Source organism: Bemisia tabaci, chromosome 3 (assembly GCF_918797505.1).
Source record: "Bemisia tabaci chromosome 3, PGI_BMITA_v3".
Classification (NCBI taxonomy): domain Eukaryota; kingdom Metazoa; phylum Arthropoda; class Insecta; order Hemiptera; family Aleyrodidae; genus Bemisia; species Bemisia tabaci.
The window spans coordinates 34,792,848-34,819,136 of NC_092795.1; the positions used below are offsets into that span (position 1 = coordinate 34,792,848).

General features: G+C 40.9%; 1 protein-coding gene across 1 annotated transcript in view; it reads right to left on the minus strand.

The window, feature by feature from the left end:
- Mid1 (calcium-permeable channel component Mid1) overlaps positions 1-26,289 on the minus strand; it is a 138,656-nt gene that overhangs the window by 90,294 nt on the left and 22,073 nt on the right. Inside the window, exon 3 of the mRNA XM_072298236.1 lies at positions 15,297-16,006. Coding sequence (XP_072154337.1) covers positions 15,297-15,944 — 648 coding nt within the window. The 5' untranslated portion in view covers positions 15,945-16,006. The remainder of the gene's footprint in view (positions 1-15,296; positions 16,007-26,289) is intronic.

Consider the following 26,289-nt stretch of genomic DNA (forward strand, 5'->3'; position numbering starts at 1 on the left):
TAAGAATTAATATTCTTGAATTTGCCGCTAGGAGGAGATTTCTCTTGGCTTAAGCTGCAAAATGCGTACCTACTTTGAGAAAAAAGCCGCTGCCGCTCATATCAAGCAGGATTCGGCCTTATTCCAGTGACCTTATTCTTGATTCAAGAGCAGTATTCTTGACGAAAAATTCAAGTAATTTTTTTTTTTCTTTTTTCAATTACTTCCTTTCTTTTACTTATATAGTTCTGCGCAGAACCTATCACCTTACTTGAAAGGATAAACAGTAAACCTGGTGGTGAAGAAAAGTTATAAAAAAAAGTCTCTGCATTTGCGAGGATGAATATGCACTTGGTGTCTCACCCGAATCAATAGGAGAGCTATTAAAACCCCATTAAATAGGGCTTGTTTTGAGGAGGAAGAAGATATTTTCCGGAAAACAAAAAGAGTGGACCGCGAGGTCACCCCCATTCATTCCGAAGGGTTGAAGAGACAATCAGACGGCGCGGCGAGACGCGAGACGGGAGAAAGGAGAAAGGAGAGAGGATGGCCGCAGTGCCCAAGGCCACTTGCTGAAGAGGCCCATGCCGACCGCGGCAGGGCTCAGAAGGCAGCGGCTAACGATTTTGAGGACAGGCTAGATTTTTCACAATCCACGCGGGGTTTGGGAATATGCGTCCGGGCCTGGGGAGAATGTTGTCAAAAGCTCAGATTTGCGACAAAAAATCCATTGAGATGAATGTAATTGTCTGAGATATAAAATCATTAGAGTAACGCTTGACGCATAACTACTTAGGCGCGAAGCACTTCGGTGTTTGAGCCGCGAAGCGATCAAAAAGCGTACCCCCTGTTAAGATAATAGGTCGGTAACGTGTATTGTAGAAGGGGAAGCTATCGGCGATGATTCAAGAGAGCATCGACGAGCGACGGGAAATCAGTACAGCACTTGAAGCGACGATTTTATCACTAAATTGAATTAAAGTTCCTTTGAAAAATATTGAGCATTGAGCATTTGAAGTGAGTTAAGGACTCGAATCAGCTTTCTTTTTTTTTTTCTTAACACTTCAAATATCCCAAGAGGGATAATCTTGCGCTTTACCGTCCCTGAAGTCCCATTCCTCCTCCGTCTCTAATCAAGCCAGGTTCAGATAACTGTTATTCGAGACCATCAAACTGGGGTCACCTGGCCGGGAATCGAACTCGGGACCTCCTGCTCATAGAGCAAGCGCTACAACCACTAAACCACAGGAAACCGATGGTCTGGAGAAGTTTGGAAAAGACTTGCGTAAGTATTTGACACTTCCTCAAGATAGCTTTGGCTTGGCTGCTAGAACGACCAAAATGCTGTAAGTGTCTTGAATTAGTAAGTGATCCGTTTTAGCGTAGAGTAACGCAACCCTATCTACCCCCTCCCAGGCCAGCCACATATGCCATCTCGGGCCTTGTTACGAGTTTTAAGGTCCGCGCCCGATGACTGCCACCAACTTCCTCCTTCCTCCCCTCTACCACTTGAAAAATACTTTGTAAAATCATGAAAATTAATAAGGTTGAATAAAGATAAAGTGAATGAATAATCTTTTTCCATGGCGCTTAGTTCCGTTTGACAGAACGCTCTATCCGGCATTCTAAAATCCTCCAAAGGAACTCAATTTGGCGCTTAGTTCCGTTTAACAGAAATACGTCCATCTGAACTTTTTGCGAATTTATTGGAGTAAATTTTTCACTTTTCCTAACGGGACAAGGGTTACATGCGAATTCGAAGTCGTGCGGCACGGGCCCAGGTACCAGGGACCCAGTATAACCCCCCCTCCCCTTGTGACGGACCTGCCCCTTTACCCCACTTCCTGATAACGCACCCGTAACGCAGGCTGAGACTCCCTCTCTCCTGAGGAGAGAGCGTTACGTATTCCATGAATAGCCCCTAACAAGGAAGTATCCGACCGATATTCTCCTCTAATTCTGGGAAGAGGGGCTCGCGGTTCTGTGGATTTGGATGGGGGCGCTTTGACTAGGGGCGGTAACGGGTAACGGGAACCTGCGTTGTCGGAGACTTCCCTGAGGTACTCAAGCCTGGAGCTGACACTCATGAGACGGGCGCGGGGCCGCGCACTCCGCACTCGCGACTGCTTTATTTGTTTGGAGCCTGGCTCCAGATGAGGTCGGGCACGCCTGCAAACGGAAGAATACAAACAAATGAGCCAAGAGTCGTAGTCGCTTCCACCGCCGAGCACCGGATCATCGGATTCTCAGACATTACTCCGCAGCCAGCTCTCTCGGAAAAACTCGTTTTCGTCCATTGTCACGGAATCAAGGAAAATAAGTCCGAGGGCTGGAAAGAAAGCCTGCCACAGGGTGTCTAGTTTTTTATCATTTTGGGAAATCCTGATTTTTCCTGATTTTGACAGATAAATCCTGATTTCATATTTTTTTCCAAATCCTGCACTGGAAAAAAAAACAAAACAAATTGGATCTAGAGTCCAGACTCTTAAAAACATCGACAAGGAAAAGTACTCTTGATTCAATCAGAATCTAGCTTAAATCAAGAACCAAGCCTCTTAATTTAAGCGGATTTCGTTTTGATTCAAGCAAAAATCCGATTGAATCAAGAGTATTTTTTCTTGTCAATGTTTTCAAGAGTCTGGACTCTAGATCCAATGTAGTTTTATTTCCCAGTGTGATCAAATCCTGACTTTTTGCGGAGAACAATTAACGAACGGATAGCGGATAATTAACGGAAAATGCGCGGACGGCCGACTTTTCTCAAATCCTGATTTTACGACCGATTTTTCTTCAAATCCTGATGAAATCGGGATTAAACCCTGATAGACCTCAAATCCTGATAGAATCGGGAAAATCCTGATGCTATACATACACCCTGTGCCATGCTAAGGAAAAACGACGTATGAACATTCGACAGTCGCCAAATTTCCCCAGATCAATCATGTATTTCATAGGAAAGTTACTCATATTTTTCCATGAAATTTTCAGGTATTTTATAGATCAAATTGCGAACAAAATCGTCTGAAAACTTTGAGGCAAAACATTCAAAAAATTTCCAGTAAATTTAGTTTTTATTGAGGGGGGTCTCTCAACGCCTGAAGGCTCATACGGCGGTTTTCCTTAACACGACAGAGCCTGTATAAAAAAAAGTACAGGCATGTTGGTAGTTATGAGGTGAGGTCATAGAGCTATTGGGGACCAACGGGGCTGTCAACCTATAAACTCAAATTATTCAGAGTGATTGATTATTACAATTGTAGTGACCCGTCAATTGTAACCCCGTAAATTGTAACGCACGCATTTGACTTGATTTTGCATAAATAGACTCATTGATGTGGAGGAACGCTAATTTAAGATTCTTGACCATCTTGGTTTGATATTGGAATCTGAGGATTGGGAGTAACATGTTCTGTTTTAGAAGGTTGGCTGCCTTTTTCGGCCTTGAAAGCTCCATAATTCTACTTGTCCAGAAGAAATGAGCTAAATACACCACAACTTAAAGGGGTTAATTGAGCATCATTTGACGCAATAACACCCAGAAATTCCAAAAATTGACCCTTCAACGGCGATTCAAAGTATGAGGACGAAATCGATATGTTTGAGAAAATCGCTATTAAAGTTCGCCAACGGTCTTGCTAGTCTTGGAAACGATTCACTGTAAAAGCTCATAACATCAGTGATAGTGCAAATGGCTTGAAACTTTGATAGGATGTCTACTAAAATTAAAATCTGCGCCAGCCAGAGATCGAGCAAGCCTAGCTCAAAATGGAAGAAACCGTGATTAGAGTGAAGGTTAAGTTCAGAGGCATACTCAAAATTTTACCTCTATTTCTGTTTAGATTTCTTTTTTTTAAAATCATGACGCATTTTTGAAAAGAAAAACCCCAAACATCGACCACAAAAAATCATCTAGAGCAGGAGACCATAATTCCGAAAAAAGTACTTCCGCAAACTATGCTAATCAGTATTGTTACATAGTGTAATTAACATAAAGACTGCCTTCTTTCGCACGTACCGTATGTACACTACAGGAAAGCACGGGTGATCGATGCGATGGTTGGGTTATATCATCTATACATTTTTTTAAACAGACTCTCGTCTGTTTAATAAAATCGCGAGAATATCCGCACGAAGTCATCAAATCAAGATAATTCGAGTGCAATTTCATCCTCGCCTAAATTAATTACTCGAAGTGTGGAACATTCGATAACATTAAAATGTCCCATACAATAATGAAATAGGAATTGAATTTTATACTTTTTCCAATACACTGATCGTGGATTCAGGATTGTATTATAAAAGATATATCTCCTGTCTTCTTTGAAGCAAACTTTTACAAACACAATATCAAGAGTTCATTAAAGATCTGGCAGCCAAGGAACACGCTAATGGGGAAGTTGAAACAATAATTAAAAGTTTCTTCCACTGAAAATAATGTAAACCATTAATTCTATCTGGAGCTATAGAAAAAATAGTATGGATTTCCGGATTTTTGTCGTCTGATTTCGCGAGATTTGAGTATCCGAATCTCGGTACTTGGTTTAGATATAGTCCAGTTCAATTAAAACGTAAGGATTTGCAGAATAAGTAATTTTTGCGAAGTATTTATAACCTTGGTCCGCCACCAAAAAGTATAGAGTGATGCGTTCGTTTACTTTTCATTTCTTCTACATTTCAATAATTATAGATCCAGTTTCCGTTGGAAAGTTCAATCAAGTCAATATATTGTTTTAGCAATGTTTTTTAAAATGAAAGGCAGTAAAACATTTGGTAAATGAATTTATGGGCAGGAATATTTCCAAAAGTTTCTGACATCAAATGCTCCTTCCAAAAGAATACAATGAATTGAATTTTGGTTACAGTTTTTAATTGTTTAAAAAACCCAGAAAATATGTGCTGTCATTCTTCTGGTTGCAGATTTGTTATGAGAATCCGATCCATATCATTTCCTCATTCTTTCCAGATTATTTTTTGGTCTAGAAGAATATTTTTCAATATTCATTAAAAATAAGTTTGATAATTTTTTTTTAATTTTATTAGACTTTTGTAGTACTTTGAAAATATGTAAAATATAAGCACGAACTCTGCAAAAGAAACTAACAACTGATTCAGTATGTTTCTATTTCCATGAGTAGAAGTTGATAAAAATGAGAATACTTAAAACAAATTTTGAAAGTTTTTATATAATTTTTTTGGCGACTATTTAAATGATATTGCCAAGAATCTGCCTTTTTGTTTTGAAAGAATACTTTCAACTGAAAAAACGTCATTTCGCTGCTTCTTTGGAGCATTAAACAATACTATAAAAATTGCTTTGACGAACTCCTCACAAATTATCTTAACAATATAGACCCAAGAATAATGAAACTATTGGTGCAAAGGTATGGACCTTTTTCACTTTAGGAAAAATGTTCTCGTTGTTAGATAAAATGAATCAGAAAAATTAAAACAAAGCAGAAAAATTAAGTATACTCTAATCTAGGAATCTGGCAACTCAGTCTATCAACGCAAGTCGCTTGGCGAAAGAGATTACACACTTTAGAGGCAATCGTTCAGTGTGCACGGAGAAAGGCTCTCTATACAAGTTCAGGACGTAATTAAGTTCTGGGAGGGGGATGGCTTAAGTTGGCCTTTCACAAACGTCAAGGAAATCTCGGGTCAACAGAAGGGACTGCCGAAAAATCCAACCCCATCTCCGTCGTTTGTAGTTTCAGGCGTGAAAAGCTACTCTCTTTGAATCTGATGCTAATTTCGTGTGTTTGCTAGCTTTCAGTAAGCGCACATGTACTAAATTTTCGAGCTGTGACAGACGCTTCAGACGGAGGCTTACATTTTCTAAGTATTTATACTTACTGTCATTTTTGTAGGAAGTTTTAAGGTAAATTCTCGTTATAATTTCTAAGCATTATCAAAAGAGGTTGTGTAGGTAGTACTTCTTAAGTACGAGTAGTTATCGTATTTTACATACATTTGAAATTAGGAACAAAGAGAAAATTTGGGAGCACGGCGGTGTATCATCTATATTTGTGCGTGTACAGTGTGTTATTTCTTTTAAATATTTACCAACAAAAAATCTGCAGTTCGTTTCAACTCATCTACACATTTACAAAAACAAAGTTTTTTTTTTTAGTAATATCTGAGAACGAAGTGTAGTAGCCTATCATTTTCCTGTCATTGTGAAGATGCTCTAAAACAGAAACAAACTTAAGTGGTGGCCTACGGTTTAATTTGGTGGATGAGTGATGAATTTGATAAATTTCTGCTGAAAATCTCTAAACTTTTGCAGTCAGAAAGATACAAATTCCTGGGAATTACGACAATTTGATGATTGAGGTAGGCTTGTATTATTGTTCAAATTATGTGCGGATAGCATAAGTTCCTTTCTGCCTGATTTTACTTGTTTGCATTCGTATATGTATTTTATTTAGATCCAAAATTGATAATAGTTATTATTTCAATAATTGAGGATTGACTTTAATTTGGTGTCTATCATTAGAGAGAAGCAAGACTTATCAGGACATACCTGCTCACGTTTTCTGTATCGATTAAATTTGTAAATGCTTAAATATTGTAAACATTTTTCATTCAGATTTCGTCATCAACAATCTATTAAAGCGCCAGAGAAACAAGTAGCACACGGATCTAAAACGAAAAAGCATTGATTGTTTGTTCTACTTAATTTGTGCCCATAGCTACATTAAGTCGAGCGAGTTAGGTTGAAACCCAACTGAGCAACTATTCGAACTCCGAGGTCGTGAAATTGCCTACCTGCCTCAATGAAGGCGCTTCGGGCTACCGCAATGCATCATATTGCATGCAGGAGGACACGGTTTTAGAATTAGTGATTTTAGGGTAGAGAAAGAAGTTATTGTTGTTGATCGTAGTTAAAATTGTTTTATTCAAGTTTGCACGAAATAAAATAGGCGCTGTTTAGGCAGTAACGTTAAAATATGAAAAATTGAATGTAGTTTGATTAATTTAAAGCGCATACATAGACATTTAGTTTTTATTTTATAACTTTTTGCATTTTACATTTTAAAATTGTGCTTTCTGTTCCTAGCTCATTCTTTACCATGCGCCCCGTAGGAATGGAATATGAACAAAATGTAGAATAAACGAAATCTAGATTGAAGAAATAATTCATTTTATGATTTAAGGCAAGCTTGAGATGATATAAATTGAAACTACTAAAATCTGAAATTCAATACACCGTATTCATACGCTCAATGACCATTTCGACTGATTCTGAGCCGTAATGGGAATACATTAGAAAGCACGGTGAGAAAGCTAGTCCAAAATGCAGGACTTTTTCTACAGGGTGATCCAAAAGTCCCTTCCACCCCCTCTAACTTTTTACCTAATTGAGGTAAAGATTTGAAACTTGGGGGATATTCCTAGGTCAAAGGGCCCCCCTAAAATTTTCAGGGGGGCCCCCCTTGGGGGGCAACGGCCCCCAAATTTTAATTTTCAAATGGGAAGACCCCCTTTGTGATAGCTCGTTCGAAAGAGCATAAAAAAGAAAAGTTTTTGCGCAAACCCGAAGTCAATATCTCAAACCGTTTCAAAATGGCGGCCGGTTAAAGTTCAAAATGGCCGAAAATTCACACCGGTTATTTGTCGATGGATTTGCGCGAAAATCGGTATGTAGGGGTATTTTGACACGAGAAAAACGAATTTGACGTTAGATTTTCAAAAAAACCGAAATTTCCAAAATGGCCGCCGGTTAAAGTTCAAAATGACAAAAAATTGATTTCTTTAGAAATCTAAGTTCAAATTTGTTTATCTTATGCCAAAATACTCTCAAATTCCAAGTTTTAGGCAAATCCATCAGCAAAAAACCGAGGTGACAATTTTCGGCCATTTTAAACTTTAACCGGCGGCCATTTTGGAAATTTCGGTTTTTTTGAAAATGTAACGTCAAATTCGTTTTTCTCGTGTCAAAATACCCCTACATACCGATTTTCGCGCAAATCCATCGACAAATAACCGGTGTGAATTTTCGGCCATTTTGAACTTTAACCGGCCGCCATTTTGAAACGGTTTGAGATATTGACTTCGGGTTTGCGCGAAAACTTTTCTTTTTTATGCTCTTTCGAACGAGCTATCACAAAGGGGGTCTTCCCATTTGAAAATTAAAAGTTGGGGGCCGTTGCCCCCCCCAAGGGGGGCCCCCCTGAAAATTTTAGGGGGCCAAAAAGTAGCTCCCTTTAACCAAGGAATATCCCTCAAGTTTCAAATCTTTACCTCAATTAGGTAAAAAGTTAGAGGGGGTGGAAGGGACTTTTGGATCACCCTGTATATGCTATAAAATCCGTACAATATTCCTGACCACCGCGCAGAATGTATCATTCATGAGCAGGGTGCTGAAGTGCTTTCATCTCGACTTAAACGCTTTCCGAATTCCGATACTTCCTCGGTTTTTTTTTTAATAATACCGTGGTGTATTTTGCATGTGTCAGTTGTTTGAGGCATTGAAATATAAATAACCGACTTTTCCGATATTGGCAGATCATTTCTTTCCAAGACATGTCAATTTTTGTATTGAAGTAGGTATCTTGGATCTGATAAGAATTACATTCTGTGAGTTTGTTAAAAATGAGACGAAAAAGAGTAGATTTTATCTAGAAAAGTTTCCATGATTTTGTTTTTGCGTCCTTCCTAACGATACGAATAAAGTGTAGTCGGTCTCTAGTATGTGCATTCTTTTAGGAAAAGTTGAAATGAGGTTCCGATAAAAAGAAGACGGATCTCTTAATTTTTTTTTTTTTTTTTTTTTTAAAAAAAAAAGTCTGGAGCGAAAATTCTGAAATTCTTTTTTGTGGAATGTTAATTCACAAATGGTAGAGCCTCCTCCGAATGACCTATACATTTTTCTTTTCTATCCTTTCCCAAATCACTGTTTGACCGTGATAGCATTTACTCCCTCGGAAAAACCTCTATAATTCGAGAAAAAAAATCAATGTTTATTGATTGGTCTCCTCGGTAATTCGACATTTTTGAGGCAATTTGATCCCTCTTAATTCGTAGAAAGACGTTCCGCTCCCTCTGTAATTCGAGAAAGAAGCTGTCCTCTCCCTCCCCATTTTGAACCTCTTTAATTCGAAATATTTCAAAGCAGACTCTCTAACCCGAACACTCTTTAAGACGAAACCTCGACCATTCCAACTAATTCCTTTGTCCCTTGAATTTCCGATTATCGAGGGACCCAAAAATTTCAACTCAAAAAATAAAAATACCTACATGCTACAATTGCTACACGTTATTCCAATGATTTTAATTTCAATTAATAATTATTGAAATCTAAATAGTTTATAAAAACATTAATATGTGGAATTAACGATGACTTTAGATAAATTTTTAGATCATTAAAATTATAATTTCATTAATATCCTCACTTATTATTTTACGAATATCCAAATTCCAATTTTAGATTTAATGATAGTGCATTAGGAAATTCCTTTTCTATTCTAACCGGATTCCATGGATTACACGTAGGAATTGGGCTGATTTCACTGTATCAAAAGCAACCCTTCAATTAGCTGCATGATGAAAAGTTAAGAATAAACCTGTTATAAACTGAACAACATTGAAAGACCTAACAAAGACCCGAAATTCCAAAAGTAGGAGATACACTGGAAAAAAAACACATTGGATCTAGAGTCCAGACTCTTGAAAACATCGACAAGGAAAAATACTCTTGGTTCAATCAGATTTTTGCTTAAATCAAAAGGAAATCCGCTCAAATTAAGAGGCTTGGTTCTTAATTTAAGCAAAAACCCGATTGAATCAAGAATATTTTTTCTTGTCGATGTTTTTAAGAGTCTGGACTCTAGATCCAATGTGGTTTTTTTCCAGTGTATCGGAAGGTGAGCATGCAAGAGCGAATTCGATAGGAACGGAGGTTGGATAATCTGGGCAAGTGCATTAAATGAAACTCAAAAAATTGATGCCGGGAATTCGGGAGACCCTTCGTTTTGCCGTAAGCTGAAAGGGAGCCGGGAGCGACCTAGACGACGGAAGACCGAGCTGCCAACGAAGCGCTTTCAACACGCTGCCTGGGGGCCACCGCGCTGCCGGTGCGCTCTGTCGCCGCGATCCTTCATCCCTAGCGGGTGACTCGGCTGACTTCAGCCCACGCCGGGCGTCTCGCCCCGTAATCCCGTAACACCCCCCCCCCCCCCCCCTCGGTCCCCGACCCTGTCCCTGCGCGCGCGCACCCCCCCATCACCCACCCCCCGCGGGCGGGGAGCAAGAGCCTGGCCCGGGATGGATGCCCTCGCGGCTCCCGCTCCGTGCATTCCGTCTCTTTCCTCCAGCGCTGTTGCCGCTTCGCTCCTGGAAATCCGGATTTCTCCGTCCGCCCGCCGAGGGGTTCCCGGTGGGCCGACAAAGCTGTGCTCCAGTTTCCCGAACAGGAGCACTGGCACACGCCCCTACACCCTTCCCCCGCGCGATTCCAGCGGGTTGCCACGCTGCCGAAAATCCCGCGCGCACTTCGGGGGCGACGTGAGAGAATACTTTCTCGGCGAATGAACATGTTGCCTGTCATGACCTTCTTTTTCGGCTTCGGCTTGAGGGTGGGTTTTCGCGTGATTTTGCGTGCGGTAATTACGACGGTCGCGTTTTTGAAGATTTTGAGGGGTAAGATTTTAAAGCAGCTACGAACGAGCAGATATGGGGCAATACAAACATCGATAGTTGTTGTAACTGTCGCATAAAACGTCGTCGCTCAAACGAAGGAACGTGACTTATTCACTGGAAAAAAACACATTGGATCTAGGGTCCAGATTCTTGAAAACATTAACAAGACAAAATACTCTTGATTCTATAGGATTTTTGCTTAAATCAAAAGGAAATCCGCTCAAATTAAGAGGCTTGGTTCTTAATTTAAGCTAGATTCTGATTGAATCAAGAGTGCTTTTTCTTGTCGATGTTTATAAGAGAGTGGACTCTAGATCCAATGTGTTCTTTTTCAGTATTCAAGGGTTGCACAAGTGCCTTAGACAGTTAAAGTTTTCACGTTTTTATGATATTCAAGTTTTTTCTATCCAAAATTTGGTCCAATTAAGCATGTAATCAGAGGAGAAGTCACCGACATTTTCTGATAAAATTGTCCAGCAGTTCCCTCGACAAAATTATATTTACGAGTTATAATTTTGCAAAGTTTGAATGTAAATGAGCTCTTTTGTCTGTTTAATCGCGAAAATACAAATTTTGTCACGAAAAAAGCGTCGTCTATTGCTTTGTCCTAAGATAACTACGCTAGATGCGGATTGGATTTGGAAGAATGTTTGCAGTATGCAAGTGCATAGTATCAAAGAAGACCTTGTCTACTTCATTTGGGCGAGTAAATACGAAGGTCCTGAGACTTTATGAGAGTGTGTGGAGGAAAAAAATCGTTACTTGCAATATGATTTCACAAAATTCCAAAAATTCAATGAAATTTCTACTAGGAAGAGGTAAACAGAGTCTCATTTCAAAATCAGAACTTAACCACTTAGGTGATTTTCTTAAAATCGCCCGACTAAAAGTTGATTCAAAACGACCTACGCAGCAAAATTTGTCACGATAAGCTGACTTAAAACGATTCTAAGCCTATCGGCAATGTTCTTTTACATTAATTTTTCCTTCATCTAACATAAGTAAATTGTTGATAAAGCAAAGAAAAAGCCTTTTGCTTTTTAAAAAAAAAACTTGAACCATCGATGAAACCAAAGATAAAAGATATCTTTAATCAAGAAATATCATTTCATTTGGTCTAGAGCTCCTTTACGTACAATGTTTGTTATCCTTCTTGTAAGGGTTCCCTTCATATATGGTCAGTCTATCCTGGTCGGGTTGTCAATTTAAAGGATTTTTTTGGATCAGCAAAATGAAGGGAGAAAGGGCTAAAATACCTGAAACTTGTAACAAATCTTCGAGCGAGGTCGAGCACTTAAAAGAAATATTTGTACTTCCCAAACTGCTTGAAATACTGATCAAAAAATTGACTTGTATTAAAACATCCTGGTTTTACATTGATTTGTGTCACGACAAGTAAACTTCCACCATGACTTCAAAATCGATGGAATTTTTATTCCTGGTTTGTTTGAATATTAGTTCACTCGGTCACACTGTACGTATAGCGAAGCATTGAGAGTTCACGCCTCGCGCCATAGCGCCTTCAATTTAGCGGACGCAACACGGGCATCCATCGAGCACGAATAGTTGCATCTCTGCGCCGTCGTCAACGCGTGCCTTTCCTTGCTCTATTTCCATGTTGTGTTGGTTCCGTTTGTCTTATCTTTAAAGTGGTGCATCAAGGGCTACGTGAACGACACAGCTGATGATAAGAGAGACGTATCGGGTCTCATTTTTAAACTTTTCTCCCGAATCTGAGCGACACCTCATCGACATTATATATGTACAGCGGAGCATTGAGAGTTCACGCCTCACGACAGTTTTCCAAATGTAATAAGGACATACATCAGGCACGAATAGTTGTATCTCTGCGCCGTCATTAACGCGAGGTGAGGCGTCTATTACTTTAGAGACTTGAGAAAAAATAAGGTTAAGTTTGCTGAAAATATGCCATGATGTGTCCGAATCAATACCTATTTTGAAAGAAATAAAAAAAAGTTTAGAAATCCCTCTAAAAATGTGTACTTTGGAGAGAGTTGTATTGTGTCAGGGAATTTTTTGGTTTTTTTGACGATTACCGACCACCTTCAGAGATCCCAAGCCGGATCAAATTGACTCGACTACCTCCTCTGGATGAGTTACAAATGGAGGATGAGAAGGGGGTGGGGTGAGAGAGTGCCAGTATATTACCGACAAAAAATAAATTTTAAAGAAAAAATAGTTTTCACCCTCAAAAACATTAAAATATCATAGGTAATAGTTCAAATACTATCAAAACTGATGTATTTAAATACTTAGGACTTCGCGTGAAAAAAGTCTTGGGCATCTAAGGTTAAATCTCAGAAGTACCACACGAAAATTTCCATGACAGTTTTCTAGATGAATGTCTAGGAACATTTTATTTCGTGACTGTGACGATTTTACATGTCGGTTGATTTCTGATTCAGTACCATGCTAAATGGAGTTTTCGGGCACTGAAGCGGTTTCTCTGCACCATTTCATCTAAGGTTCAATATGAAAGAGTTTGAGCAAAACCAAAAAAATAATCTCATTAGAAGCGCCTCTAAATACCTACGGCTTATTTAAAAGCTTCTAACTTTACATAGCTTAAACTAATCGCAGATTTCATTAATCTTCAGCGTTCTTCCGCAGCAGCAACATAGCTTTTCGAGAGATGCACTTAATTTCATTTTATTTCAGTTAAATATTACTTTTGGTCTCTCTATAATAAGCTTGAAAAATATTACGAGCTAAAAATTTCAGGATTTTTAGCACATGAAAGAGTAAATTGTAACTACACAGAATGAGAGACATTAAAAAAGGAGGGGAATGCAAATATCCGTCCTGTCCACTGTTCTTCATTCGCCATTTTAGGCCAAGGAAGGAGGGATTGCCAAATTTCCTCTATTTATTGAGTTAAAATGAAGTTTTCACTTTTCAACCTATTTGTTGTTTTCAGACTGGAGGACAAATGGCGAAATCAAAGGCTTGATTGAAACAAGGCATTCCTTTTTTAGCGTCTCTTACAGTTAATGTTCTATTTCTTGAAGGCTGCGATGAAACATGTGAAACCTTCTCTACGCCGACAAAACGGAATTATCATCAGCTATCGATCAGTGGCGTGGCGTGAATTGCGATGTATCGATTGTTCTGCCATTTAAACCTATGGTAAAGAATCGATTATTAAGGTGTTCGCTGCGAACATTCTGCTTATCGATCCTTTTCCATAGGTTTGAATGGTATAACAATCGATACATCGCAAAGCACGCCACGCCACTGCTATTGATATTTTCCCATTTGAAGCCATAGTGAAGAACCTATCATTAAAGAGTTCGTTACGGACACCATGATGATCGATCCTTTTCGATAGGTTAAATGGGGGATCAATCGATTCATCGCAAAGCGCGACACGCCTCTGCTTTTGTGGACCGGAGGAGAGCGGCGCTCGATAGAGCATCTCTTATCAAGACGAATGACACGGCAGAACGCGGCCCGTAGACCGACGGCGGGAAATCGTTCAAATAACAGATCAATAAAACCTGCTGAAATTTTCACTTCCTTAACGCCCCCGCCCACCGCCCGCCGCCTCCCTCAGATTGTTTTTTCGGCATATTCTTTTGTTTTCCGCCCCCGCATCAATCTTCCCCGGGAGCCAACTTTCCTCCCTGAGAGGGAAAAGTTATGCTTTGACGGAATTGGAAACGTGCCCTCCCGAGTAACGCTTATTATGATGATTTTTTCACCTCTTCCACTATTCGTAGCCGCAGAAGGGTTTATATTGGTACTAACATAGTACATAGGACAACGAACCACTTTATTTCCCTCTTATGGTGACAAAAATTTAGGGGGAAAGCCTCGACCGAAATTTATTTCTACCCTCCAACTTCGGTTTGGAAAGCATTTGTACAGAATTTCTTTTTGCAGATTCCATCGTGAATGAAAAATCTACTGTTTAATAACTTTCATGACCAGTTTCTTGGCTGGATTTGTAGTAAATTTACTCAATCTTTATGAAAAAGGTCACAGAAGAAATGTCCTTCATTTTAAGAGATCGATGAGATGAGCTCTTCAAAATTGGAATAGTAGTATTCGGCAAATGGTCACAATGGGTACAGCAAATTGAGTTTTAGGAAAGGTAAAATCTAGAGAAAAGCTTGTCAAAAATATTAAAAGTCTGATATTCCTTGCTTGTTGCTGCTGTCCTGGTTGCGTCTAGGGTCTTAGGACTTTGGACAACTAGGACAAAGTTTTCTAAAACAGAGACGTCAGAGAACCTAACCTAAATAATCATGTTGAAACAATTTAGAATAAACAGTTAAAAGAAAAAAAAGAAAAAAAATTGTATGACGATTGAACTTGTGTAATACAAAGATTGATAACGGCTTACACGATACTGCTTTTCAGGTTAAGTTTTCTTACAAATCTCCCTCGGTAAATCTGGTGGCTGCAAACTGATTGCGAGAAAACAAAGATACGCAGGCCCGGTGAGTTTGAAAAAGTACGATACGAATTACGCAAATTTTGCGTTCAGGGGTGAGTTTTTGCCAAACTTGCTGTGTTCAACGTGATTTTAGTGGGATTGAACAGTTGTAGAGTTTGCTAGATTGGCTGTATACCTTGTGTACAAGAACAACCCATTGGTCACAATGAATGGTAATGTGTAAGTGAATGAGTATGAGTGAAGAGGATTTCCTTACCTGGCAATGGCGGCAGTCGAAATTGACAGAATACGTATGCTGGCAGTCGTAGCGGCGGAGGATCTCGTTGTAGCGGCAGACGAGGTCGGACGCCAGGCGATCGAGCTCCAAGAGGTGCTGGAGGTGGCGGATACAGCGGGCGCGGTCGGCCAGTACGGCGGCGGAGAGGCCGCCGAGAACGGAGTGCTCGCAGCAGTACGGGAGCCGGAGGCGGGCGGCGGCCTCCTCGCCAGCAGTGCAGGCCGCCTCCAACGCCGCCGGGTGGACGTATCCAAGGCACTGGGGTCGCGATCCGTTGCCCGAGGGGGCGGACTGGCCTGTGCAGGCCGGCGGGCAGCCGGGCGGGCCGGGCCCCTCAGAGATGGTGGCGCGTGTCGGGGGGCACTGCCCGGGCGGAGGCTCGCGCGCCTCTAGGTCGCAGCGCCGCAGCGGCGACAGGTTGAGGCTCGGGGACGGAGGCGGGGGCGGGGTCGTCAGGGAAGGGGGCAGCGTCGTCGGGGGGTCTCGGCGGGTGGGGAGCGGGGTGGGGTGGTGCAGGGGCGCGCTGGAGGGGCCGGCCGGAGAAGGGGAGGGCGACGTGAGCATTGATGTCATGATGTGGAGTAGAAGCAGCCATGCCGGGGCCCAGGGCCGGTCGCCAAAGGGCATTGTCCGATCACGCGATTAGGGTCCCAGCTTCCCTGGCACGAGCGGCGCATCGCTGCTGGTCCCTGCAACAAACAAAACAAAACCAGTTAGCCAATTATCATGTCAATTTTTTGCACATTAATGCCCTCTCCACAGCGCTCTCTGACGCTCTGCGACATCCAACCGACGCAAACCCATATTCTTCCAAAGTCTTTCTGAGGACTGGCACACTCGCTCAGTTCTTCCTCCACCCAGTTTTGCCGCCCTTTCACTGAGCACCTGTTCGTGTTCTCCCATGAAGAATGTAGTGCTTCGGGCCATCACGAGTTGACCGGAGCGGGATAGCTCAGTTCTAACCTCTACCTCATTTACCTACATATTTGCGAGCGTGAACGTAGATAGGGGATGCCCGACCCTTCAGAGGACTAGCAATCTCCCCTCCCCCATCGTGCGAATCGGCTGGTAAGTGGGCAGGGATTCAGGCTACATTATCCCCTTCTGGTCTATGCGTGATGGTCCCAAGAATCGCAGAGAGTAGAACCTTCCACCCAACTTTGGCGCTACAATGAACGAACTTAAACTTCAGAAGTGTTATACTTTTGTTCTTTGATTTTTTAATCTCATAGTGTTGAACAAAGGGTCAAAAGCCAGTCTCCATTGGGAACAGGTTACTCAGGCGAATTGGTGTACATGTTTTTTGATGCACCAAGCACCAAAGTGCTCTGCCCAAGTAGCAGTGATCACGATAAACAGCGATTTTATCGGTTGGTTGTCGCGATTATATCGGTGGCAATATAACGAGATATAATCGCATAAAAAATTGCTATATATGACGATTAAATAGCTACACATCGCAATTTTTGGTTCAATAAAATCGTGATCAATTTTCGTCGATGAAATCGACATGAAATCGCCATTTATCGCGATTTTTATTTCGCAAATATCGCAATGAATTGACGGGCAATAAAAGCGTGATTTTATTGCGATAAGATCGAGGATATTCGCTCAGATGTTGATGATCCTGGCGATCTTATCGCCGATAAAATCGCAATATACAGCGATTTTTCCGTTGAGAAATGCTACTTGGGTGATAAGACTTATGGCACGATCTAAATGATGTATGCTTCAAATTGCAAATCTGCTGACTATACCACACATTATGTATGGACAGAAGACGTTAAGGTGATTCAATGGACGCCATATTTTGTGTCAGAACGGCATGCAATATATCGCATCAATTGGTTCCATTTTTTCAGCTACTCGTCATTTTTCTCCAATTTTGAGATCGCAATTCTGTTATCAGGAGACTAAAGCACTCACTTACCAATTTTAAGAAAGAAATTCAACGTAATAAAGGCGTGGTTTCTTTAGAGAGAAAACATCGCATTCGATACTGATATCGAAACTGCACTCGAATGCGATATTTTCTCTCTGAAAAAACCACGCCTTTATTACGTCGAATTTCTTTGTTAAAATTGGTAAGTGAGTGCTTTGGTCTCCTGACAACAGAATTGCGATCTCAAATTTGGAGAAAAATGACGAGGAGCTGAAAAAATGGAACCAATTGATGCGATATATTGCATGCCGTTCTGACACAAAATATGGCGTCCATCGAATCACCTTAAGGCAACTTAATAAACTTATATACTCAAGGGACGTCTAGTAACTCTTATTGCCTGCCTCATTGTCATTTCCATCCAAATCATCAACATTTCAAAATCAAGAGATATTTCGCTCGGGATGCACCCTCAGGTTGCTTAAACGCCAACCTAATCCATGCTTTTGTGTCTGCATACGACGCGCGTTCATTTGTCTCGTACTCCGAGTCTCCCGCCGAGAATGAGCTCGGTTCCCGCCGTCCTCATTTGCATTCAAAATACTCACGTTTACCTGCATTCGTAAACAGCTCAGCTCGGATAAAGGGCCGTAAAATACTGGGTGATATTTTGAAGATGAGTCCGTCGCGATAACGAGAATTCAATTACATGATGACTAAAAATAAACTGCCGGTAGGTGCGTAAGTGTTAATGGATCGGCTGCAAACTTTTGCTATGGGGAAGAGAAGAGTTTCCTCGCAAGGGAAGTGACTGAAAATTACGATGAGCACGACTGAAAGTTTGGAATTCACTCCTAGCTTCACAATGTGCGTAATAAATTTACGTACTATGATCTTCTTGCTTTGAAAGTATGTTTTACGGATGAAGAATTATACGGCACACATAAATCACCTGTTTTTTTTTGACGTCTGATCACCGCACTGCCTTGCTAAGGAAAAACGCCGTATGAATCTTCAGGCGTTGCCAAATATCCTCTGATAAAACACGAATTTCCTGGTAAACATAAGACTATTTTTCTTCCAATTTGTAAAATAATTTCGTTCGCAATTCCACCTAAAGATTCTGAAAATTTAAAGGAAGAATATTCAAAACTTTCCTCGAAAATAAACATTTTATCGAAGGAAATTTGGCAACTCTCGAATGTTCATACGGCGTTCTTCCTTAGCACGGCAGCGTAGCATACTGAAACATTCTGCCGTGCTAAGGAAAAAAGCCGTATGAATATGTGAATGTTGCCAAATTTCCTCTCAGAAAATATCCATTTTTGAAGAAAGTTATGAATATTATTCCTTGCAATTTTCAGACTTTTTAGATCAAATTTCGAATAAATACTCCAAAAAATCGGAGGAGAAATATTAAAAAAATTTCCCGAAAATTCGTTGTTTTTGAAAGGAAATCTGGCAACGCCTGATGGCTCATACTGCGTTCTTCCCTAGGACGGCAGCACAGTTACGAGAGCTGAGTCAGCTCCGGATAAATGAGATCGAATTTGCACTTATCATTTGAGCACTTATCATTGTTCTCAAAAGTATAGACAGTAATGGTAAGTATTATTGACGTTTGGCCTTGCCAACTTGACGCTGAACTGAATTCGATCTCGCTTCAGTGCAACCGACTCCGACGAAAAGAAAAGGGGGAAAGAGACTGATTTTCAACATCCGCGGGTATACGTTTTGCGGTCGCCTACCTACCAGCCTACCCTCATCACTCAAAACAACAATGTTAACGTCAATTTTTCGCAGCCCATTTAATGCACATTCTACGTTGCCGAATTCTTGAATTAAGGGAAACAGAAGACGAGGATCATCTCCGTCCTTTTTCAGGAGAACAAACGAAGAACTTTGAACGAACGAACTTCTTAAAAGACAGCTAGAAGTAGTTGAAGGAAGCATAGATCTTCGAGGCAAAACCTACACTACTTAAAATTCAAACTTGTATTTTGTTATGAAGAATAAATGTATAAATAATATATTTGTTAAAGCTCTATGCGCATATGGAACATGTTGGGATTTTTGGGCACCCCGTTAAACAATATGGTCACATTCGCAAAAATGTGGACTATAAAACTATTTGTTTGCTCAAGGCTACCATTTTTGCTCGAAGTTTTTTCACTTTTAATCATGCATTTTGCAGGAATTCTTGTATAAAGTTACTCCAAACCCAGTTTACCAAAATTTTTACATCAGATAGCTAGGTTCTTCTTAGGAAAACCTAATTTGGATGCAGGGTTTCTCAACGCTGTCAAGTTTTCCCCCAACTTTGAACCTCCTTTTACTTTTTTCTCTTCTGTTTTTATTTCCTCCCACGGGTCATATTTTGGGTCCTCGTAAATCAAATGGTATAACTTAAATTGGGGATAAGAACGACTGATTCATCGATAGCTCATGAACACTGACACAGCTGAAAACTTCCGTCGAGCAACATTGTCCAGGTGGAAAATTGAATGGATCGTATTCGATAGTGGCTCGATGTAATCGTTTCGTTCAAAACAATAAAACATAAACTTAGACAAAAATGTTAGGATTTAAGTTGGAGGAGCTAAAAATGAGGAGATTTCTAACAATTTCAATCTTCATAGCCATTTTTCCTCATAAGTATCAATAATTTTACACAAAAGCCCCGTTTCTTCAGATTACTCGACTGACATTTGAGGCTATGTTTACATGTTGAACCAATCAATATCGATACAATCTCACTTGTGGGCTGATTGCGATGACTTGATAAACGAAGCTATAGACAAACAAGACATGAAAAGTATGGAGCAATCCTAGTGGTTGAAATGGGTGGTTTCTATAGACTAAGGGAGAAAATGGTTGACTAACTGTGGGGTCTCTCGTGGGTTTCTATTAGTTAGTCTATGACTTACCTTCTTTGTCCATTGCAACCACTCACTACCACCAATGGGATCCCTCCATATCCATTTTGTCTTCTTCGTCCATAGCTTTTTCTATCAATTTCAATAATCAGCCCGATGTTTGACGTATCGAATACGGTCCATTTCAGTAAATCTCCCGAGGGCGCTTGTATAAAGGAGATTTTGCGTGGTGAATATGGCAAGGCGATCTGCTGTGTTCTCAAGGGTTTGAGCGCTGGTGAAGAGCCCGATCGAGCTCTAATGCGAGCTGAAAGGCTTCACTTCACTCATTTTTCTCTTCCCGGCCCCGATTCTTGAGAGGCCCATGCTCCAAAGCTCCTTGTCTTCTCGCCACACAAACCGAGATCGGAGATTGTTGCCGCTAGCTGAGGCGGCTAACGACATCTAATCTAACTCCCGTGGACGCCGCGCCGCGTTACAGGCCAAAGATCGCGAATAACGAACTCGGGGCATCCTCCGAGCACGCGGGAAAAACCGTCATCACCAATTATTTACACTATCTGAATGTGTTGGGAAAACTTTGACGCGGACCGTCGCTAAAGGTACAGTGACCGACAAAGACTGGAGACTTCCTCTTCGGATGCCCTGGAACAGGAACAGATTGAACTCACCTCTTCGGACTAACATCACATTGCTTATTTCACAAATTCATCCTAACCATAAAATCTGGGTTCCCCTGCTCTGATCCAGGTATTCTCCCTCCAAAAAGAAAATTTTGACTTTAGGGTCCCGGGGCCCCTATTGAAGAAATTTTACCTCTCAAACGTAACCTTCGCTCCTTGAAACATTTCTGACTGAGCTTCTGGCAAAACGAATGTAAAATCATGGTGCCTACGAATAAACATAAGACTGGCTCATAAAATAAAGTCAATTGAATTTTTGTGATAAAAAACGGACCAACTTTCACCGTTGAAACTTACATGATAGATTGAATGCATCGGATAGGTTTATCTATGAAGACGAATAAGAAGTATCTATAATTTTGTCGGAGGAGAGGGAAAAACGTGGACTAACGAGAGAAATATTACGCGGCGCAGCGCAGTGAGCATGAGCAATGATGACGAGGACTTGAGATGAAAAGGAGAAGCCCTCGGTGCGGCGCGGCGGTTGGCATGTAACACATATTAGCGCCTACAAGACTGAATGAATACTTCACGCATTGCGTCAAACACAGTGCAGTCAGCAGTGCTCGACGTGAAACGCATAGCGCCTACAAGACTATATGAATACTTCACACATTGCGTCAAATACAGTGTGGTCAGCGTGAGACGCATAGCGCCTACAAGACTGTAGGAATTATTCAAGCATTGCGCCAAACACAGTGCGGTCAGCGCGGTGCGGCGGCGGAAGTTAAAATTATTAAACCACATTTATGTTTGTTCTTTCATAATTTTTTCGGGCATTTCTCATAAATGGAAGGCCTGGACCACACAGAGATAGGTTTACGGAACTTAACTTTCGCGCAAAGTTCCTTTAACTTTTACTGATAATGTTGACAGGGCTTTCGCAAAACATGTGTCCAACACGAGTAAACGCGTCTTATGCATCTCTCCCTCTCCGGCACGTTCACTTGATGGTTTTTACTGATGTTTCAAAACGAATGAGGGGGGAGCGGCAAAATACAAGCGGCCCATGGGCGGCGAGTAGGTACATCCAGCCCTGATTGCATGTACTCATTTGATGCAACAATCAATCAGAAACAATAACCCTTCCCCCACCCGCATGTTCAAAGCTGCAACGTCAAATATCTGACATTACATGTTTCAATTATCGATTATGCAGCATTGGAGCGTAGATGGCAGCCAATTACTCGAATAACGGCGCTCAGGGGATTGAGTAAATGGGAGAAGTCGAATAAAATTTAGAAACTTTAAAAGCTCAAAACTCTATTATTATTTACAAAATGTGGAGGTCTTAAAAGCGGTACCATTGGTTTTCTCGTAAAATTCACTTGAAATAGCACCTCTCAAGCTGTAAAATCTCACGAAATAAACATTTAAATTTTCAGTTTTAGGCAAAAAATTCATGTCCAGCCTCTCCCATTGACTCGATCAACTGGGCGGCGCCCAGTGGAACGAACTAATAGAAGAGGTCGGACATGAAATTTTTTGTTAAAAATTCAAAATTTAATGTTCATTTCGTAAGATTTTTAAGTTCAAGGGGTGCTATCTCAAGTGAATTATACGAGAAATCCAATGGTCCCGTTTTTCAGACTTTCGCACATTTGGTAATAATAGAGTTTTGAGCTGAGTTCTAAATTTTATTCGACTTCTCCCATTTCCTTCGTTAAAAATTCAAATTGTAATGTTTATCCCTCTACTGCATGGAATTTTTTTGCGACGCCGATTTTGATGAAAAAAATATATGTTATAGTAAAATGTAATTAAAAAGGCACGTCTTTGAGCTTTTTTTGAAATTTCAATTTTTCTTTAACTTTTAAAGCTTAAAAAAGCTCGTTGCCATACGGCAACAACATGTGGTAATTTCTTGCCAGAGTATCCACTTGTTTCCATATGGCAACAACATACAGTGCAGGAGTGGAATAGTGATACCAGGGCATAACTCTTGTGCGGGACTTTTGAAAAAAAAAGCTAAGAAAAAATGTTTTTTTGATTCTTCTAACATTACCAAATTCAAAAAGCGTCTAATGATGAATTTTAAGCTCCATTTTTGGACAGCACGACACATGATTGCGTCGGAGCCAGTATGTTGTTGCCATATGGCAACAGGAAAAATGTTGGGCCAGAAGTTTGCCGGTATGTTGTTGCCGTATGGCATCTTGCCGTTTTTGAGTCGAAAATAATATTTCAAACATTTTATTTCTTATCAGTCCATAAAATTTTCAATCTAGATAGTGTAGGCAATGACTGTGATTTTTTTCCCGTCTCTGAAGGCAAGCTAAGTCATTCATAACATTCTCCAAAGTTGGGCTACTCGCGGCTACTCCTTGAAAACGGCCCCGTTAGAAAAACTGGATTATATACTTGATTTGGCAGCTCCAGTTCCCCCCACCACTATTTTTTTTAGGTTGGTAATGTTGTTAAGTTCCCTAGAATCCACACGGGGTACCAATATGAGCATTCCTGAATTTACTATGAATTAAATAATTGCTGTTGCCATATGGCAACGCGATGCAGTAAAGGGTTATATATCTAATCACGAATACAATTTCCAAGGGTGTTTCTGCAAGAAAATTTCACGGAAAAACCAACATGACCACTCTTAACTTTTTGGTTTCATACTTCCAAAAATATAAGCTTTCAAAGTTTCCAGACTTTGTCCAGCCTCTTCTATTGACTCGATCCACTGGGCGGCGTTCGGTGGATATCCGTCAGGGTTGCTAAAAACGAGGGAAAAAAGTATTTAGGCACGTTGCGTGCGTCGCGGTCGGGGACAAAAGGACGCAAAGCGTGACATTTGAATTGGCGTGGGCCGCGGGTTGCATTGCGGGCAAATTGAAGGGGAACGAGTTAAGTGAAGGTGGCTCCCCGGAGACGTGACGGAGGCCGGAGTAGCCGTGTTAAGCGGTCGAGCAGAGCCGCACGTGTGGGCGGGTGGAGAGTGTTAAAGCGACCACAGCACTGATGAATGACAGCTGTTTTCAATCCGCCCATCTGAGGCCCCCGGGCCCTCGCCCGCTCGATAATTTACTACTATGTGATGAACAGTTCAACGCTCGTCCACTTCCCGGGTGTTTGCACCGCCGCAACCTGAGTAGTACCCATTTCCACGGCTCATCCGGTTCAGCTCAAGACGGATCCCAATGCGAGATCACTCTTATACAAGTGGATTTGTGGTCTAATTGCGTGCGATACATCGCATCTATTAGACAAATGTCGATTTTTTTAAAAAAAAAAGAAAAAAATTAAAAATAAAAAAGGGAAGCCTCTGTGCAAGCGTTTAAAGAGTCATTCACCGCGAAAAAATACAACCTGAGTAGCTACCAATTTCCACGTCTCATCCGGTTTAGCTCAAGACGGATCTGAATGCGATATCGATCTTTTTTAAGGGGTTCTGTGGTCCATTTGCCATGCGATACATCGAATTGATTAGACAAATGTCGATTTTTATATACAAAATTTAAAAAAAAGAAAAAAAGTGAAGCTCCTGTGCAAGCGTTTAAAGAACCATTTATCACGAAAAAATGCAACCTGATGATTATCGATTTCCACGGCTCATCCGGTTCAGCTCAAGACGGATCCCAATGCGAAATCACTCTTATACAAGTGGTTTTGTGGTCTAACTGCGTGCGATACATAGCATCGATTAGGCAAATGCCGATTTCTATAAAAAAAAAAAAAAATTAAAAAAATAAGGAAAGCCCCAATGCAAGCGTTTAAAGAATCATTTACCACGAAAAAATACAACCTGAGTTGTACCGATTTCCACGGCTCGTCCGGTTCAGCTCAAGACAGATCTGAGTGCGACATCGATCTTTTTAAGGGGTTCTGTTGTCCATCTGCCAAGCGATACATGCCTTGTGATATTAATGATGTTAAGTGTAAAGAGTACGTTTGTATTATAATTTGTACGATATTTTACATCGTAGATTGAATCGTGTTGCATTAGCCAATTGGTTCGCTTTTTTTTAACGTAATCCGAAATTTGGCTTGTTTCCCTCAAGATTTAGTTAAAATTCTCGATTCTAATTGGTCCAAATTTCAACGGTGATACAACAGCTATCTACCCAAAAAATTAACCGAATCCAGGCGTGAGAATTCGCCTAATCCTGCTGAGGCAGTCGCTTGAATTACATATGGATTACACTTTGCAATAAAGAAACCGTACTATCTCTCGCTCTACCATAAAAGCACCTTTCTGAACAGGGAAACCAATGGCACATATGTCGTTCCTAAAATGAACCAAAAATAGTGGTTCCTTATTGCAAAATGTGGTCCATATAATCCTAAACTTGGGATTTATATTCGCGGAATTATTCTTCGGATGCTGCGGCAACAAGGGGGTAAGCCGGATGCGAACACTTACGGCCACCTCCCACGGAGCTCATTAGCTCAATCGATTAGTGTTGAGCTGGGTCGTTGAGTGTTGACGACCGAGTCGGTGTCGGTATTGGGCCCGCGGCTACGGTTGCGGGATGCTGTCTCGGAAGATGAAGGCGCCGAATGGATTCGCAGCCCTCGCACTCCTGTTTGATCTCGCCCTCGACGCGACAAGTATCGCACCACAACGCCTATCCTACCGCACTGCGGAAAAAACGCCGTATGGGCCTCTGGACGTTGCCAAATTTCCTTCGACAAATCTCGAATTCAGGAAAAATTAGTCGACACTTTTCCTAAGATTTTACTGAGAAGTTTTTTCGTAATTTAATCTAAAGTGTCGGAAAATTTCGATCGCAAATGCTCATAAATTTCCTTAGAAATGATTATTTTTTAGAGGAAATTCGGCAACATTCGAATGTTTATACAGCAGTTTTCCTTGGCATGGTAGACTTTCTGGGCTAATACAACGATATGTTTTTCGTCATTTTACACTTAGTTACCTAACTGCCCTGGGAATGAGCACCTTCATGTCCCACTAAAGGATCGATTTCTGATTGGCTCTGGCTTCATTGAGCTCTTAGGATAAAATACATGGCGAACGTTGCAGGCAGTCCAAAATGACAGGAAAAGAGACTTTCTTGAAGAGCGTTTTCGTCAAATTTATAGGAAAACTTTATACCTAGGCGAATTCATTCAGTTTTCAAGACAATTTCTTTTTTTTAAACCTGAGCTTCTTCTATGGAAATGTCGGTGAAAAGGGAAGCAAGGTTTGCCGCGAGTCTCAGCGACATGCAGTGGTGCTCTTGCTAGTTGGCAACACTGTTACTCCTGCATTTAAATCCATTGAAAATATCGATATTAGGTAAGGCAAGCTGCATCAAGAATCGATTGTTTTACATACATTTCAATGGAGGAAAAACAGAGGTGCCAACGTCAAGAATCGCCACTGGGTCTGATAAGCCGACAAAAGGTCGTATCAGCACCCGTGGTAAACACTATACCAAGCGCAAAAATACAAAGCAAGGCCGTCAGTTGGGCTCTTGCTTCAATCTCCCATTGATTGGGAACATTGTTAATGAACACAAACTGAAACATAACTCACAAGAGATCAAGTCCGTTTCATGAAAGAGCGTAGTTATACATTTTATAACTTC